Here is a 15,893-nt window from a genome sequence, read left to right as displayed (position 1 = left end):
TCCCACCTAATTGGTAGCAAAGCAAATACTTTGCTGATATAACCAGAAATGGATTTAAAATGTGATAAACTGAGACACTATCACAGAATTTGCCATAAGAAATGCCCTGTTGAGTCAATGAAGTCAGAGATGTTTTCACACAACACAAAATTGGCCAAAGACTAACGGCATTAAGGAACATTAAGTGGGAAAGTGGCAGCCAGGTATGTTGTGTTCGAGAAACACAGGCCATCCATCCAAGAGCTGCCTAAATAAATATTGTGTAATTATTAGCTTTGTGAAATAGAAACAGTAGCACTATACCATTTATGTGCCAACATAACCAATGACAGAACACTACTAGGCAGTGCTATAGCCTTCTAAGCCATTGGCTTCAAGGGGCTTCTAAGTACAACATTAGAGGATTGCACTGTGATATATATTACTGGTCAGACTGCTTTATTCCTGTTAAGGTACCTTGAACTTGATCCCCAGGTTTGGATTTTCCATTCTAAGTTGTATTACAAACTGGCAGGGCACCCGTGCTTTGCTACACATACTTCATCACAGCCTCTCTATGAATTTCGGGGTGACATTCAACATACTTCTTTACAGCCTGTTTGTGAACTTTCGGGTGACATGCAGCATATTTCCTCACAGCCTGTCTGTGGACTGATGGTTTTGTTTTCGCATATTTTGCAGCAGCTTCCTGTAGTTGTCTTTTTCTAATGCAATGCGTTATTGCTCTCTTTCACCTGGTGGGCTCCAAAAGACGTCATGTGGAAGCAGCCATTGTATTTTTGGGATGCAGAAAGGAAGTGTTCTGCCATTGGATGCTGATGAGTGAGAAGGCTGTGAAGAGGTTCAGGGTAGGGTTGAAGTGCAGGGAGCTGGACTGTACCGCCACTGCAGCACATTCCTGGAGACTCATCCCGCCACTTCAGAGCACGACACCAAGCACAAGGTGATCAGAGGCCCGAGAGCAGTAAACTTGTCTGCACAGTAATCAATCTGATGTCCATATGCAAAACCTGACAAATGTTTAGTAGTCCAAGGTGATAGTGTGGTTTGTAATCTGTTTTGATTGTATTTGGCTGTAACGGTGTTGTTAACATGAGGGTGGGTGGAGGAGTACTTTTTCACAGCCTGTCTGTTAACTTCGGGGTGACATTCAGCATGCTTTTTTGCAGCCTGTTTGTTGAAGCTGGTGGTGTTTAACTGTCACCCTTAGAATGTTCATGCAGCATGTCTGTGGACTGAGGGGCTGGTTTGCCCTTAGAATGTTCACGCAGATAGCAAGAAATGAGCAGTTAAAACAGTAAATGTGTAATAACTTCAGTAAAACTGAATATTTTGTCAAATCCTTTTTTAGTGAGCACCTAAACCACACAATGAACCAGTATGCCAAATTTCAACTTTGTAGGTTCGGTGGTTTTTGAGTTCTTTTGATGAGTCAGTCAGTGAGTCAGTCAGTGGTATTTCGCATTTATAGATATAGATATCAAAATTTACAAACTACACAGTGAACAAATAATCAAATACTTACATAATAATTATAAATCTCTATATCCAGCTTTAACAAGAAAACCCAAAGAAGTTTTATCCATGGCAATTATCATCCCTCCAGAATAAACAATCCTGATAAGTTTCAGATGTATGTCATCTCCTTTTGTTTTAAATCTATTTGGGTCATCACCTTTCATTTTAATTCTTGTGAGCAACCCAGTAGTGTAAGGAAAAACATTTTTGACTACATTAATATGGAATAAAAGGAATTCCTGTTAACTGGATGAATTTCAGGCCATCATATTCACACAGATCCTTAAATTGCACCACTGGGTATAGGTGTCAGTTTTCACCTGGGCTTTAATGCAGCCTTCCATCAGTGCAGTTCCTATGTGTTTCAGTTATATTTCTGCAGGTCCAAATACCCCAGGATGAGCAAGAGAAATATTCCGGTTTGACCAAGAAGTTCACACAATTCCCAATCCTAAAGCAGGTTGGTTCTGCAATATTTCCCTCATCCCGGGTTTTAAAAAAACTGCTAAAATGTTGATCTTTTTCCTAAATTCCACATTGAATCTCTTCTGAGTGAAGGCCATGGGAGCAAAACCAATTTTTTTCACCTCACTGACTTATCTCCCTGTCTTTCATCATGCTCACCCTGTTCCAGCTCACGCTCACCAAGCGCTGCTCACTAGCTGAGCTACAGCCCAGCCCAGTCCTGCAGCTCCTGGCTCACGTTCCCAAATGGATCCAGGGAGGGGTGGGGAAGCACCTGCCTGGCAGGATGCTCTCATTCTGTGACAGCCCAAAGATCAGTCAAATGTTATTTGGTACATCAGGGGTGTGTGGGGGGGTGAGTTTCCCACACACCTTTAAATGTGGATGGGGCATAGTGCTCTGCCCAATATTGGTCAAAAGTTTTTACTTTGTACAGCACAGGGGTCTGCGACCCACGGCTCTTTCAGCCTTATACTGTGGCTCCGCATGGCCTGGAGGTCGGAGGGTAGCGTGGGCGTGTCCCTCCAGCCCTCCAGAGCAGTGCTGGAAGGAAAGGTGAGTGGAACAGCCGAACTGGAGGTGGCTTCGTGTGTGAGGGCACATCTTTTCGTACCCCCTCCACTCACCTCTCCTTCCAGCGCTGCTTTGGAGGGCTGGAGGGACACGCCCACACTGCCCTCCAACCCCTGGAGGTCAGAGGGTAGCGTGGGTGTGTCCCTCCAGAGCAGCCGCCATCCCCCTTCTGCCATCACCTCAGCCGCCATCCCCCCTCTGCCTCACAGAGCAGGTGGCTGTGTGCTCCGTCGGGCAGAGGGGGTTTCCCTGCCCGGCGCCGGGGCATCCCGCAGCGCAAGAGGCAGCGGCACCAGGCAGGCCACAGCCACCATCCCCCCTCTGTCCCATGGAGCAGGCAGTTGCCTGCTCCATCGGGCAGAGGAGATTTCCCTCCACCTCCCAGCGTTGGAAGGAAAGGTGAGTGGAGGGGCTGAACTGGAGATGGCTCTGTGTGAAGCCGCCTCTACAGCTCAGTAGATTTTTGGGGCTGTGGAAAACAGGTCCAAATGGCTCTTTGTGTGGTAAAGGTTGCCGACCCCTGGTATAGCACAATGTGCTTGCCCCATTGTTCACTGCATCAGCTCCTTTCCAAAGCTAGATAAAAGAGGGGGGGGATGCTGCTTGGTTTTTCTGCTGTTGCTGTGGATCCATCATTCAGAAGCAATACCTTTGGGAGGGGAGGCAGAGCCAATCAGAATGCAGCACACTAGGGATGTTCAAGCACAAGTGCTGCACCTACGTTGTAAAAACAAACAAAGCTGGGCTTGTGCAAAAGAAATTGGAGTATTTCCTCCTGGTCTTAACTCAACTCCTTCACAGAAACGGGCACCCTATGCAAAGGGAGAAACCAGGATAAAATAGAGCCGGGTTGTAAGATACCAATTGTATAATTGTATAATTGTGCTGTGCAGAACAGTCTTAGTTAAAGCAGAACTGAACAGAACTGTATAGCAAAAGTTTCCAAAACAATAAAAGAATAGAAATCCTTTTATTTCAGTAATGGTGTTTGAAATGCAAATAATACAAAAAAGAATTGGCCAAAAGTATCTATGGCTAAAAGTATCTATAAATTTGGTTGTATCAGGTAAACAGAATGCAAAGAGTCACTATAGCTATCAAGATACAAAGAAGCAACATTAAGAACAGCACAATGCAGCAGTATCTGGAACGTTTTCTCTCTCTCTCTTTCTTTTTCAGCAAGGTGTCATATCCTGGAGTGTAAAGATCCTCCAACCAGTAGTGTAAATCGTTTGGATTTTCCTACAAGAAAATTAGTTTGGTTCTTGAATTGCATATAAATAACAAACATAGGGAATTAAATATATTTTGGCTACCATTCTTTACTGAAGAATAAATAGTAAGAATGAAAATGCGTAGACCTGTAATTGCTTCTGTGCTGGTTCATATTGAGAACTGCACACAACCAGCCACAGAGAAGTTTTCTAGAGTGAATTCTCTCCCTTCCAATGTACTTTCTCAATGTTTCTGTCTTGTGACCAGTTTCTTCCTTCAAATCTCCCTTGCCTCTGCAGAGGTCCAAGGAGGCACACATGATAAATGGAGACCTTACTGCGGGAAAGGAATGTGCATTTGCATAAAGGCATCACTTGATGAATAACAGCTACAGGTAAATTCAAACTGTTTTCCAAACTGTCATGATGACTTCTGTTCAGCCTCATATTGGAAAGAATGGCACCTTGGATTCTTCAGATGATAGATGTGGAAGGTTTTATTTGCACAGAACCAAAAGTTTTAGACCCTTACCTCTACTCTAATGGTTCCAGAAAGGCCCAGAAAGTTTTGTTGCAGTCACTCTCTTGTTACTGAGGATACAGATGAGAAACTTTCAGGTGAGTAAACTGTTGAAAATTTATTGCAGCTGCTGTTTTCTTCCTGGAATTTGCACCCACCAAGAAATGTTTAATAAATGTGGAATTGAAAGACCAAGTAGCCACCTGAGATATTGTCTTTCAAAACTCCTTTAAAGAATGCAACCAAAGAAGAGTGGGTGAAATAAGCAGTAATCTGCAAGAGACACAGCATTCTAGCCAATTAATGCATGTGTTCTTGTGTGCCATCAAGGCATAGCAAACTCATGATGACCCCAAAGGATTTCCAAAACAAGAGACATTTCGAGATAGTTTGCCATTGCCACGTGGGCTGAGGAAGTTCTGAAAGAACTGTTACTCACCCAAGGTCACCCAGAAGGTTTCATGTGGAGGAGTGGGAAATCAAATCTGGTTTTTAGGATTAGAGTCTGCTGCTCTTAACCATTACATCATGCTGACTCTGAGCCAATGATTAACAGTTTCTTTAATAGCAGTATCTAATAACATCAAGAGGGTGACTGCAACAAACCTTCTGGGCCTTCCTAGAACCAATAGAGGAAAAAGTCTAAAACTTTTGGTTCTGTGCAAATAAAAACCTTCCACGTCTATCATCTGAAGATACAAGGTGCCTTCTGTGTCACTATTAGGATTAGGAAAAAGCACATGCAGTACAAGGTTTTGAAGCAAAGAGAATGTGAGACAAACTTGGTGGATATGCCCAACCTGGGGCATATCAGAATGATATTTAGTAAAGGGACAGCCAGTGTGTAACAATGACAATTCATTTACTATATAAGCTGAATTAATGGCATTGGCTACTAAAAAAGGTGTCTTAACAGTGATCATAGAAAGAGAACATGTTTACATATCAATTGATACAAAACCATGCAAATTCCATTGCATGCGGATGTGTGGAGACTCGTTCTATTAATAACAACACGTATTTGTTGGAAAAGAAATCGGCCGCAGCCCAATTTATTTAACATATAACAAAACCTTGAAGCTGGGCGAGCATAACAAAGCACATCCTGGCCCCCAGGCAGCGAACCGCTGAACCTGGTTATAGGGCAGCCCCAGCTGACCCCTTAGGCCCTTCAGACAGAACCCCTGTCCCGGACATCCCCCAAGGGAACTGGAACAGGAAGTTACTAGGTGCCACATGGACGCAAACCCAATTTGTGACACCCCTCCCTGCCGGGCAGCGAGCTCTCTGCGCGGCCCCAAGGCTTGCCCTCACGAGCGCTAACGCCACCTCGGACCTCATATGGAGGCCCCCGACATGGGAAGGTCCGACATGCAAGCTACTGCCTTCCCAAAATAGGATGTGCTCTTATGCCCGAACCGCCACCGAGCTGTTAAACAACAGCCCCCACCCCAGCTTCAGCGGCCCAGAGTCACACAGCTCAGTGCGTGCCGCAAAGTCACTGCATCAGAGCATATTGGACGCCGTGTAGCCAGATGTCCTGGCCCCAATCTGATAGGTGTACTCAATCGGGCAAAAACAGCGCTTCCAGCACGTAGGATATATCACTATGGAGAATAACATCCCCTCCTATATCTTGTACAACCCAGGCTGCAGACCGACAGGCCTTAAACCTGGCTTTATTTATCCTGGCTGGAGAAACAGCATCCCTCCAAGCCCTCCATTCTAATAAGCACGACCAGAATAGTTTGGTCTTTGGCATCTTACAACGCAGTAAGTTCAGGTCAGCCTTCATGAGGTTCTGCAAGGCCACTCCCTTCAAAACAGGAATGTCATTTTCCCCCAATTGTAGCACAACTGCATCAGGGAAGCCAAATTGAAGGATGGAGTCCCGCAACAAAGGGAATAGAGAATGCCACCTCATGCCTCATCTCACAAAACATCGAATGTTAATAGAAGAGTCCAGTCCTAGGTGGTCTCCCCATCTGGACTTCGCTGCATAACAACCAGCCCAGTACATAATGCTGTGGCCCACCATCCATACTTGGTACCAACGCACCACCGGAACTATAAAAGAGAACAGAGTTACAACGAAAGGTGAGGCTGGACGTATACACAGTAGGCCAGAGACTTCCAGCAGCCTATAGCCTGAATCTCAGCTGCAGATTGGCCCTCTTGGGAGGCCGAGGTTGCCGCTCCGATCCGGAAGGAGTGGGAACCAAACTGTTTATTTATTTATTTAATTAGACTTTTATACCGCCCCATCCCCGAAGGGCTCTGGGCGGTGTACAACATATAAAATAACAATATAAAACAATTAAACATTTAAAAGCAGCTATAAAACTAGAAATTTAGTTTACATAATCTCAGTTGATAGAGATATAATTAATATGTGATTGACGCCTTATGTTCCACCTTTAAAATTCCCTCTCCCCTGGAAAGGGAGGCATGGCGAAGTCGTTAAGTAGGGTGGTATGTTGGCCTAGATGTCAGGGCCACAGGAAGGAAGGGGGGCACTATTAGCGGCCGTCTTCTCCAAAGGCCCGGCGGAACAGCTCCGTCTTGCAGGCCCTGCGGAACAACCCAAGGTCCCGCAGGGCCCGGACAGCTGGAGGAAGAGCGTTCCACCAGGCCAGGGCCAGGGCTGTAAAAGGCCCTGGCCGTAACCCAGCGTGGGAGGCCAGCACCGCATTGCTTTGAAGGAGCCAGAGGACCACCAGTGGATAAGTTGGCACTCCCCCCCGACCGGAGAGGCCGTGCAGGGACATATGGGGTGATGCGGTCTCGAAGATATGATGGTCCCAGGCCACGTAAGGCCTTAAAGGTCAACACCAACACCTTGAAGGTGATCCGGAACTCTACTGGAAGCCAGTGCAGCTGGTGCAATACAGGTTGAATATGTTCCCAGGTGGCGCTACCTGTTAACAAGCGCGCCGCCGCATGCTGGACCAATTTTAATCTCCGGATCAGACGCAAGGGAAGGCCCGCGTAGAGCAAGTTACAATAGTCTAGCCTGGAAATGACCGTTGCGTGGATCACGGTGGCTAGGTCCGCTCTGGAGAGGAAGGGAGCCAGCCGCCGGGCCTGGCGAAGATGGAAAAAGGCAGCCCGGGTTGTATGGGCCACCTGGGTCTCAATGAGAGAGACAAATCCAGGTGGACCCCCAGGCTGCGAACGGAAGGGGTCGGCACCAATGTGACCCCCTCCCACACCGGCAGCTGGAAAATCCCACCCCCCCCCTTCGCGGCCAAGCCAGAGGATCTCCGTCTTCGATGGATTCAGTTTTAGCCTGCTCTGTCGCAACCAACCAGCGACCGCCTCCAAACAGTGCTGTAGAGCTGCAGGGGCGGCGGTTGCTCCCCCCTCCATAAACAGAATGAGCTGTGTGTTCAGCAGGAAGGCCCAAAAATTGCAAGCATTGCTGCAGGACAGCTGTGAATTGATATCTGACCCATCACTATGGATGAACAGTGGACCCTGACGATCTGGATGGGCGGCCAAGAATGCCGTCATGTGAACCACCGGGCAAGGTACACCTGGGGGGAGGGGCACAATGTTATTTGTGTTCCCCAATGCCGCTGGTCAGTTTTCGACCCCACCAACCATACCAATATCTCCCCATCAACCATGGACACATCACCCCTTTGCAATGCCAAAGGGGCCGATGATGTGGTGGAGGGGGCAACAAGTTCACTGCACCGGAAAGCTCCATAAAAGGCCAAAGTAAATACGTAGAATAACGTTGATGAGCAGTGTTCCCAGGAGCTCCTTTGTAATGGGCCGCCTACTGTCTTGTGGCCTAGGGAAAGACCGCTGCCAACCAGCCACGGCTCTTCATGCTTCAAAAGAGTGGGAATGGTCAGTGATTCCCAGGGCCTGACTGAAAAAGTATATGGCCGCCAAATGGACCTTCGTAGTTCGGGCGGCAATTTGGCGGTCCCTTAAATCAACCAGGTACTGGAGCACAAGGTCCTTAGAAATTCCCTGCCGAACAGGCTCGCCAATAGATGCCACAAAGGCAAAGAACATGCTCAAAGCCCCATCATAAGCACGACATGTAGCCAGAGCCAGGGACTGCAAGACACCTTCAGCTATCGACTGTCGCCAAGTTGCCACAGATGGTCTGAAAACTGTTCTGGAAACTGGCTGGCCTTGGGTGCTAGGGAGCAAAAGCAGCTGACCTGATGGCGAGACAAAGCATCAGCTATGGTGTTAGTAACACCGGGAAGAAAAACTGCTTTAAAGGAGATGTTGTTAATCAGGCATACAAGCACAAATTCTCTTACCAGACGCATCACCCGCTCTGACTGGCTAGATTGTCGGTTCACCACCCTAACCACTGCCTGGTTGTCACACCAGAATTTAACTGGGTGATCTCGAAACACATCCTGCCAGATGTGTACTGCAGCCACCAATGGGAATAACTCTAAGAAAGTCATGTCCCGCAAAATCCCAGTCTCCAACCATGCTGCTGTCCACTCCCCAGAACACCACTGGCCCCGGAAATAAATACCAAAACCTAGAGAACCAGCACATCAGTATGTACCGGGAAACTATCCTGAAGCTCCCAAGGGACATGCCACAAAGATACCCCATTGTAATGTTGCAGGAAACATAACCAAACTAACAGGTCCTGATGAAGACTCAAAGTAATTCTGATATGATGGTGTGGAACTGAATAGCCTACTGTGGCACAGGCCAAATGGGTACAAAAGGCCCTGCCTGGGGAGACCACCCTGCAGACTTAGTTAAGGTGCCCAAGCAGGGACTGTATTTCCCATAACTTACACTTACTTTTTGCACAGGTGACTGCGATCAGATCACGTAAAGTTGACAGCTTGTCCAGCGGCAGGGAAGATGTTCCTGCTACCGTGTCTAACTGAATCCCCAAATAAGTTAAACAAGACACTGGCCCCCTCAGTCTTGTTGGCTGCCAAGGGGACCCCCAGCTTGGTGGCCAAATCTTGAAAGGTTGACAATGCTACTGTACCTGCCGCACCCACAAATAAAAAAAATAATCGAGATAATGGGTGACTTGTGCAGATGGCATGCGATCTTTGACTGCCCATTCCAAAAAGGTGCTGAACTTCTCAAAAGCTGCACAAGCTATGGAGAATCCCAAGCTATGGAGCATCAACATACCAATTTCCCCCAAATTGAAAGCCCAGAAGGTCAAAGTCCCCGGGGTGTATAGATAACAGTTGGAAAGCTGACCGAATGTCACACTTTGCCAGCAGCGAAGCCAAGTCTGTGCTCCTGATGAGCCCTACTGTTTCATCCAAAGTGGCATAACGCACAGAGCAAATGCTCGGGTCAATGAAGTCATTCACTGACCCCCCCCCCCTTTCGGGTATTACAAGTGCTGAATCATCCTATACTCCCCAAAGCCATTTGGGGGGCCACTGCAATGGGGGAAACCCTTAGGTTGGGTAACAGGGACTCTGAAAAGGGACCTGCAATTCTACCAGCCAAACACTCCATTGAAATTTTGGTGACCTCTACTTCACGTAGTTCTTTGGCCGATTTTAGCTTGGGAGCCGAAGTTGCCAACCTGTTCCCAGAAAAGGCGATGCAAAAAATGAATTGGAAGCCTTCTTTTAAGTACAATGCATCTTGCCTACATGGATACCAGTCCAGCAGCTGACACAACAAATTTACACGGACCCGGAAGGGGTGAGGCTCTGCAACACCTCCGGGACATCTGGCCTTCTGGACAGGGAAGGATGCTCCCTGGCTGCCACTGTCCTTCTTAGGGCCGCTGGAGCCAGGGTTCCGGCCACGCCGAAAGGGCAGACGAGCAAGTTGCAGGCAGTGTATCCGGGTGTGGGACCCAAAACATCTGGAACAGCTGTGCTCAAACCTGCATTTTTCTTTTTGCAAGAGCCTTGATTAAAGGCCCAGCAGACAAGCTGGAGAGCATCTCATTGACCAAACCCTTTTTTCCTCAACCCGTCACTGCTGTTGGGTGGGACCCTGAGCACGCATATCATCCATGTCTGATTGTGGATGAGGTCCCACCTCAGCCCTGGACGATGCGAAGCACTCTTGTGAAATGCTTCGTCATATCTAATAGCCGCGGCATCCCCGGATAAAGAGCATGCCTTTAGGACATTGGCCCAGTGATAAGCCAAATGCCACGCCCTTAAAGGGTACGCTGCTGCTATTAATGCAATATATTCAGCGAACCCCTTCAGCCAATTGTCAAAAGTACGCTCAGTTTTTTCTGGACATTCCCTTTTCTTTTTTGCAGAATGGGAGCCGGACTCCTCCAGGCCCTCTTCTGGCCACAAAACCATGAAGATGTCTACATAATAACCGTCTAAGGCTCTTTCCCTCAACTTTCTTGGTAAGTGAGAGCCTGGCGAGTCCCCGGGATCCCATGTCGAGCAGAAGGCAGGGCCACCTGAAGTCCCAGCACTAGCTTGTTCCACATTTCCCCCTTTCCTTCTTTGGGCGAGGCAAAGAGGAAGAGAAGGAACCTTTTCACCTCTTTCCCAGTAGTCCCCCGCTGCCTGGGCAGAATCCTTGTCCGTGGACTCACCCGATGAGGACGAGCGAGGGAATTGATGGGAGGACTTGGAACGCCGAGAGGCTTTTTCCCCCCTGCGTCTGGCTCTGGCTCATGTCCCAACAGTCTGGCCGGAGGGACCCACTACCGCCTCATCACGAGCCGGCACCCCTGTCGAGATATTACTACCAGCTGCCGTCTCTTGACCCTGAGTTATAGAGCCTAAAGTTGCCAGAGGAGCTAAAACTCCTGCAGGCGCCGGCTGCCCTGAGCTCTGATGGACCTGACCACCATCAAGAGGCATGGCACGGGAACCCTGCCCCTGAGCAGGCCACATAAAGGAAGGAACCTGCTGGCCCCCTACAAAACTCCCTGGCCATTGGCTAAAGTAAGGCGCAGGGGCACACTGGTCTGTCCACCCCGGGTTCAAGTTCAGGCCCATATAAGGCGAGTACGGATATGGCCCTAGCATGTAAACAGGACCTGTAGGAGTGGTCATCCCGCTTTGAGCGGGAGGAATCATAAAATTTGCAGGGTTGCTCAACCCACTGTGAGCGGAAGGCGGCGTTCGCCCTCCTGGAGTATTGGGCATTGTTTGAGCAGGCAATTGGACATTAGGTCCCCGTCTCGCCTCAGGATCTGTAGGCTGGGCTGGTTCTGCCCGGGTTGTCCTGATTTATTCCCTCTTCTGCACCTTGAGTGACCACCAGAGTGGGCACCACCTGCCCCTGCTCTAAGGCAATGGGAGTCACAGCCCCACTCTTATTTTGCCCCTTCTTTTTGTTCTTTTTGGTTTTGGGGCCATGTTAACTGACTGGTTGATTTATGTAGTCATTTATTAATTACTAATTAATAGTAGTTTTTAAAATTATGTCTAAATATATAGGCAAATAACGGATCTGCCAATGCTATCTAAAGAAAAACTACTGCAGCAAGCCAAATTATTATTTTATTATTATATTCTAAACAGATGTCATTTAAGATATATTAATACTGCTAAAACTACAACTAACGAACAATATAAACCTTCTGATCTAACCTAAATCAACAATCTTACTTGTGTAAGCTGTAAAGGATCTTCACTAAAAAAACTAACTCCATAAACTGCACTTTAACATGGCTACCCACAGTTAAGTGAAGTAGTCCTGTTTTAGTCAAACAAAATGGCCACCTGTCTGGGGCCTCAGGCCCTAGCAACAAAATAACCTGCCTGTAAAGGCCGCTCAGCCCCCCCTCGCTCACGGAGAAGCCCTAGAGGCCCCTAGCCCCTTAGCAAGCTGATCGCACCATCGACGAGGCACCATGCCAGGGAGCTGCAATCATACAGCAACGTGGCACCAGAGAGGGCCACCACGATGAGCATTCCCCGCCTGACAAGGCCGCTTGCCCAGTCTCATCTGGCCCAGAAAGACGCGGCACCGAAGAGGGCCACCAAGCTAAGCGTTCCCTCCTGCCAGGACCTTTCTGGGGAGGGGGGTGGTTGAGGCCTGAAGGCGGCAGTTCGAACAGCCACCCAAAAATGCTGGCCGGAAAGAATGCGGCCTTGCGCCAGGGTCGAAACCCGCTCAAAACGACGCCGACGAGGGAGCGAAGCAACGTCCGTCCCTTTGCTGCTGCAGCCTCTTATAGGCTGCCTGGCCCCTGTCACGTGCCGGTACCCAGCCACGTGACTGCTTCGGCCGGCCGGCAGGGAGGAGGCTTTCACTCCTTCCTCCCACGCTGCAATGGCACCGCCAGGTTGAAGCCTGGGGCACGATTTATGGAGAGTGTGACGGATTAGGCCCAGGTTAAAGGGTTAATTTTTAGAAGGTGCAGAAAAGCTGGCCTTAGCAACACTTAATGTAAATGTAGACACCTCCTGATTGGCTGGCAGAGATGCAGTTATCCTAGAGCCACAGGTAGGGGGAGCTAGAGACTATAAAAACAGGGAACAGCCTGTCAAAAGGGGAAGAGAAAAAAGGTTTTGTGAGAAGGAGCTGTTTGATTTTGGGAATTGAGCTCTTCAACTGGCAAACAGAGGGTCGCAGTTCTGGGGAGGTGGTCAGTCAGACCCTATCAGTGAAACAGATCCTTCAGTCTGGAGATCGTGTCTAGTGGCAGTGAGGCCAGTGAGAAACAGAGAGAGGAAGGCTAGGTGGCCAGATTCCTCTAGTGATCTCAGAGAGACTGAGGGCCCTTCCCCACTCACCTTATACCGCGCGTTTATCCACTGAAGTACCGCGGGGTCCCGCGGCGCTCCCCACTACTTGGGCAACGACTACGCCTTTACCGCCCGGCCTTGGCCCAGCTCTCGGCCCGCTTTGGTAGCGGCATTTCTGCCCCTCTTCCGGAACTGAGAGTTTTCAAAGAACCCAGCGTAGGCGAGGAATAATGAAGCCTGGGTGGTCACTCCGGGGTTGCGGACTTCCCGCCACTTCGGGTAGCGTGGACGCCCACTAGTCCAATCAGGCGAAGCGTCGCGTGCTGCGTCGCGCGTGGATTTCTTCCCCATTTCTTTCCCATTTCTTAGCGGGTGGCGGCTGCTCCGCGGGCTCACCAGTGCTGCCGCTGCCATTTGCATACGTTTGCATCGTTACTGCGTTTCTTCCCTTTATTCCACGGAAACCGAGGAATTGCCGCGCTGCCCATTTTGAATCGTTACTCGTTTCTTCCCGCTTTGTTCCACGGGCTTGAGTGCGCGGCGGCCATTTTGCATGGATTTATGCATTATCTTCATTTATTCAGGGGAGACCGAAGCGGGTACCCCTCCCCACAAACGATGGACCCCCCGCCGCATTATCCAGCCAAGAAGGCTGCCTTTTAGCCCGCCCTGCTGGCGGCTGCTCTGGAGGGTTTGGCCTGCACTCGGCGGTGACTTCTGCAACCGCCCGTCCCTCCATAGCGGGAGCTGAGGAGTTCCCCAGCTCTGCCATGGCAGAAAAGGCTGCCAGAAACGCCTGCCTCGGAGGCCGGGCCAAGCGCCCAGAGCAGCCGGGGACAGGGGCAGGAGACCAGCGCCCAGGTCACCCCCTCACGCCCGCCCAGGTGCGCCCTCCCCCCCCGCGAATGATGCAGCCATGAAGGCTGGCAGACCCTGCCCTGCCCGGCTGCTCTGGGGGCGTTTGGCCCTGCTTTCGGCCAGGCGGCTTCCTGCAGCCTCTTTCCCACCATGGCATGGAGGAAGGCGGGCTGCAGAAGCCGCCCCGCCGCTATCAGCTGGTCGCACTCTCCAAACAGCAGTGGCTCAGGCGTTCAGCATGAGCCACCCCTCCTTTCTCCCAAATGGCGGGCCGGACACCGCCCGGCCGCCCAGCTTTCTTGGCAAAAGCCAAGTAAGCTGATGAAGTAGTTACAAATAGTTACAAATGTGCATTATGACATCTATGCGTTTTCCGTCCCGTTAGGCTTGAGCTGTTGACCCCCCCCCAAACTAACAGACCAATCGGAGATCAGACCTGTCCTGCCCATCAGCCGCACGCGGACTAATCAAATTGGAGACCCGCCCTGACCCGCCCTGACCAGCCGACAATTGGCGCGCAGTCGTGGGGAAATGTAAACATCCTGGCGTCGCGCAGGTACGGCGCCTTTCAGAGAGCCAGCCGGAGCCTCTGAAGTGGGGAATACGACTTCTTGGCGGCTCAAAAACTCCAGCGTTTTAGGATTGATTAAGCCTGCGTTATTCTATAAAGTGGGGAAGGGCCCTGAGAGGAAGGATCAGAGTTCACCAGAGGCTAGAGGCCTAAGTTGGTGGGAGACAAAAGGGAAACCTATGACACGGGGACAGTCCTAAGCCAGTAAAATCCCTTTGGAGATAAGGGTGGCTGTTTAAGGAGTGGGTTCTGGACCATGTGTAGATGGTTTACCCTAAAGTCTGTACTAAAGCCAAGTTTATTGTTCTGTAATGTCTATGAAATATCTGCCTAAAGTAATGCTTATATGTGCCTCTCTGAACTATCATCCTGAGAAGAGAAGTTTGTTAAATAAAAATCCAGTTTTTGTGTTTTAAGCTTTCAAGAGCCTCTCTAGACGTTCCATTTGGTTCAGTTTCTGGTGGCAGCTTCATATCTATAGTTTAGTATCCCCTGACAGGATTTTCTGTTTAAGAGGCCTGTGTGTGTGTGAGTTGAGGGGAGTGCCTTAGGCCAACAAAGTCAGCTACCTAAATATCCACTCTCGGCAACAGGCCTCACTCTCTTTTTGGGGCTTCTATCTTTCCTCAGGGAGTGGGTGCTGTTACATAGAGGGAAATAAAATACTTCTTTAAAAAACTCTTTAAAATACTTAGAATAATACTGAGCAAATGTAAAAGATTTCTTTTAAAAAAACTCTTTAAAATACTTAGAAAAATACTGAGCAAATGTAGTCTGCCATGATAGATTCATAAGTAAGCTCCCTTATGGACAACACAGCAATCTCTTTTCACAGAAAGAAGATAATATTGGAGGAAACAGGCAAGGAGCTCAAAAACGGGAGGTAGAGGCAAATAGAATGAAAAGCACCCCCCCCACACACACACACACAAAAACAACAACATAAGGAGCCAGCAGATTATGAATAGATAGAGCAGAGACAAGAGTAGAGAAAACTAATCAGAACACTGTTCAAGTATCCTTGAACAACTGAAAAGATTGTATAAACTTAGTTTTTGAGTCTATATAAACATGTACATTGTTTATTTATAGTTTGTTTCTAGTGAGGTAGTCCAGAACAGCTGCTACTATTCCAATTAAACTTTAAGAGGAATGACTGAGTCCATAATATTTCCAAGTTGGCTATGGGGCAGATAATTTCCTCATCAGTGAGAAGACTGAACTGATGAATAGTGTTAATTCCCCTCACTGGCAAATCTGTTGTCCATTTCTGAGGAAAAATGGTAGTGGTGTGGCAGGCTGAAGTCTTTTGTAGAAGCAACAAGTGTGTGTGTAGGGGGGGGGGGGCATCTTCATTGCCTATCCCTTATTCCCTCTCCTCATTTTGAGACCCAACATGGTATAGTGGTTAAGAGCAGAGAACTCTAATCTGGTGAACTGGATTTGGTTCCCCACTCCTCCACATGTGGTGGATTCTTATCTGATGAATTAGACTTGTTTCCCCATTTCTGCACATGATGCCTGCA

The 15,893-nt window shown here is 48.8% G+C and overlaps 1 protein-coding gene across 1 annotated transcript in view; it reads right to left on the bottom strand.

The window, feature by feature from the left end:
• Nucleotides 1–3,599: 3,599 nt before the first annotated feature.
• The window catches only part of MINAR2 (membrane integral NOTCH2 associated receptor 2), a 32,932-nt gene continuing 20,638 nt past the window's right edge, over nt 3,600–15,893 (bottom strand). The window contains exon 3 of the mRNA XM_048504576.1: nt 3,600–3,798. Coding sequence (XP_048360533.1) covers nt 3,619–3,798 — 180 coding nt within the window. The 3' untranslated portion in view covers nt 3,600–3,618. The remainder of the gene's footprint in view (nt 3,799–15,893) is intronic.

This window comes from Sphaerodactylus townsendi, linkage group LG07 (genome assembly GCF_021028975.2).
Source record: "Sphaerodactylus townsendi isolate TG3544 linkage group LG07, MPM_Stown_v2.3, whole genome shotgun sequence".
Lineage (NCBI taxonomy): Eukaryota > Metazoa > Chordata > Lepidosauria > Squamata > Sphaerodactylidae > Sphaerodactylus > Sphaerodactylus townsendi.
The sequence above is the reverse complement of the archived record's forward strand: the minus strand, read 5'-3'. Positions and strand labels throughout refer to the sequence as shown.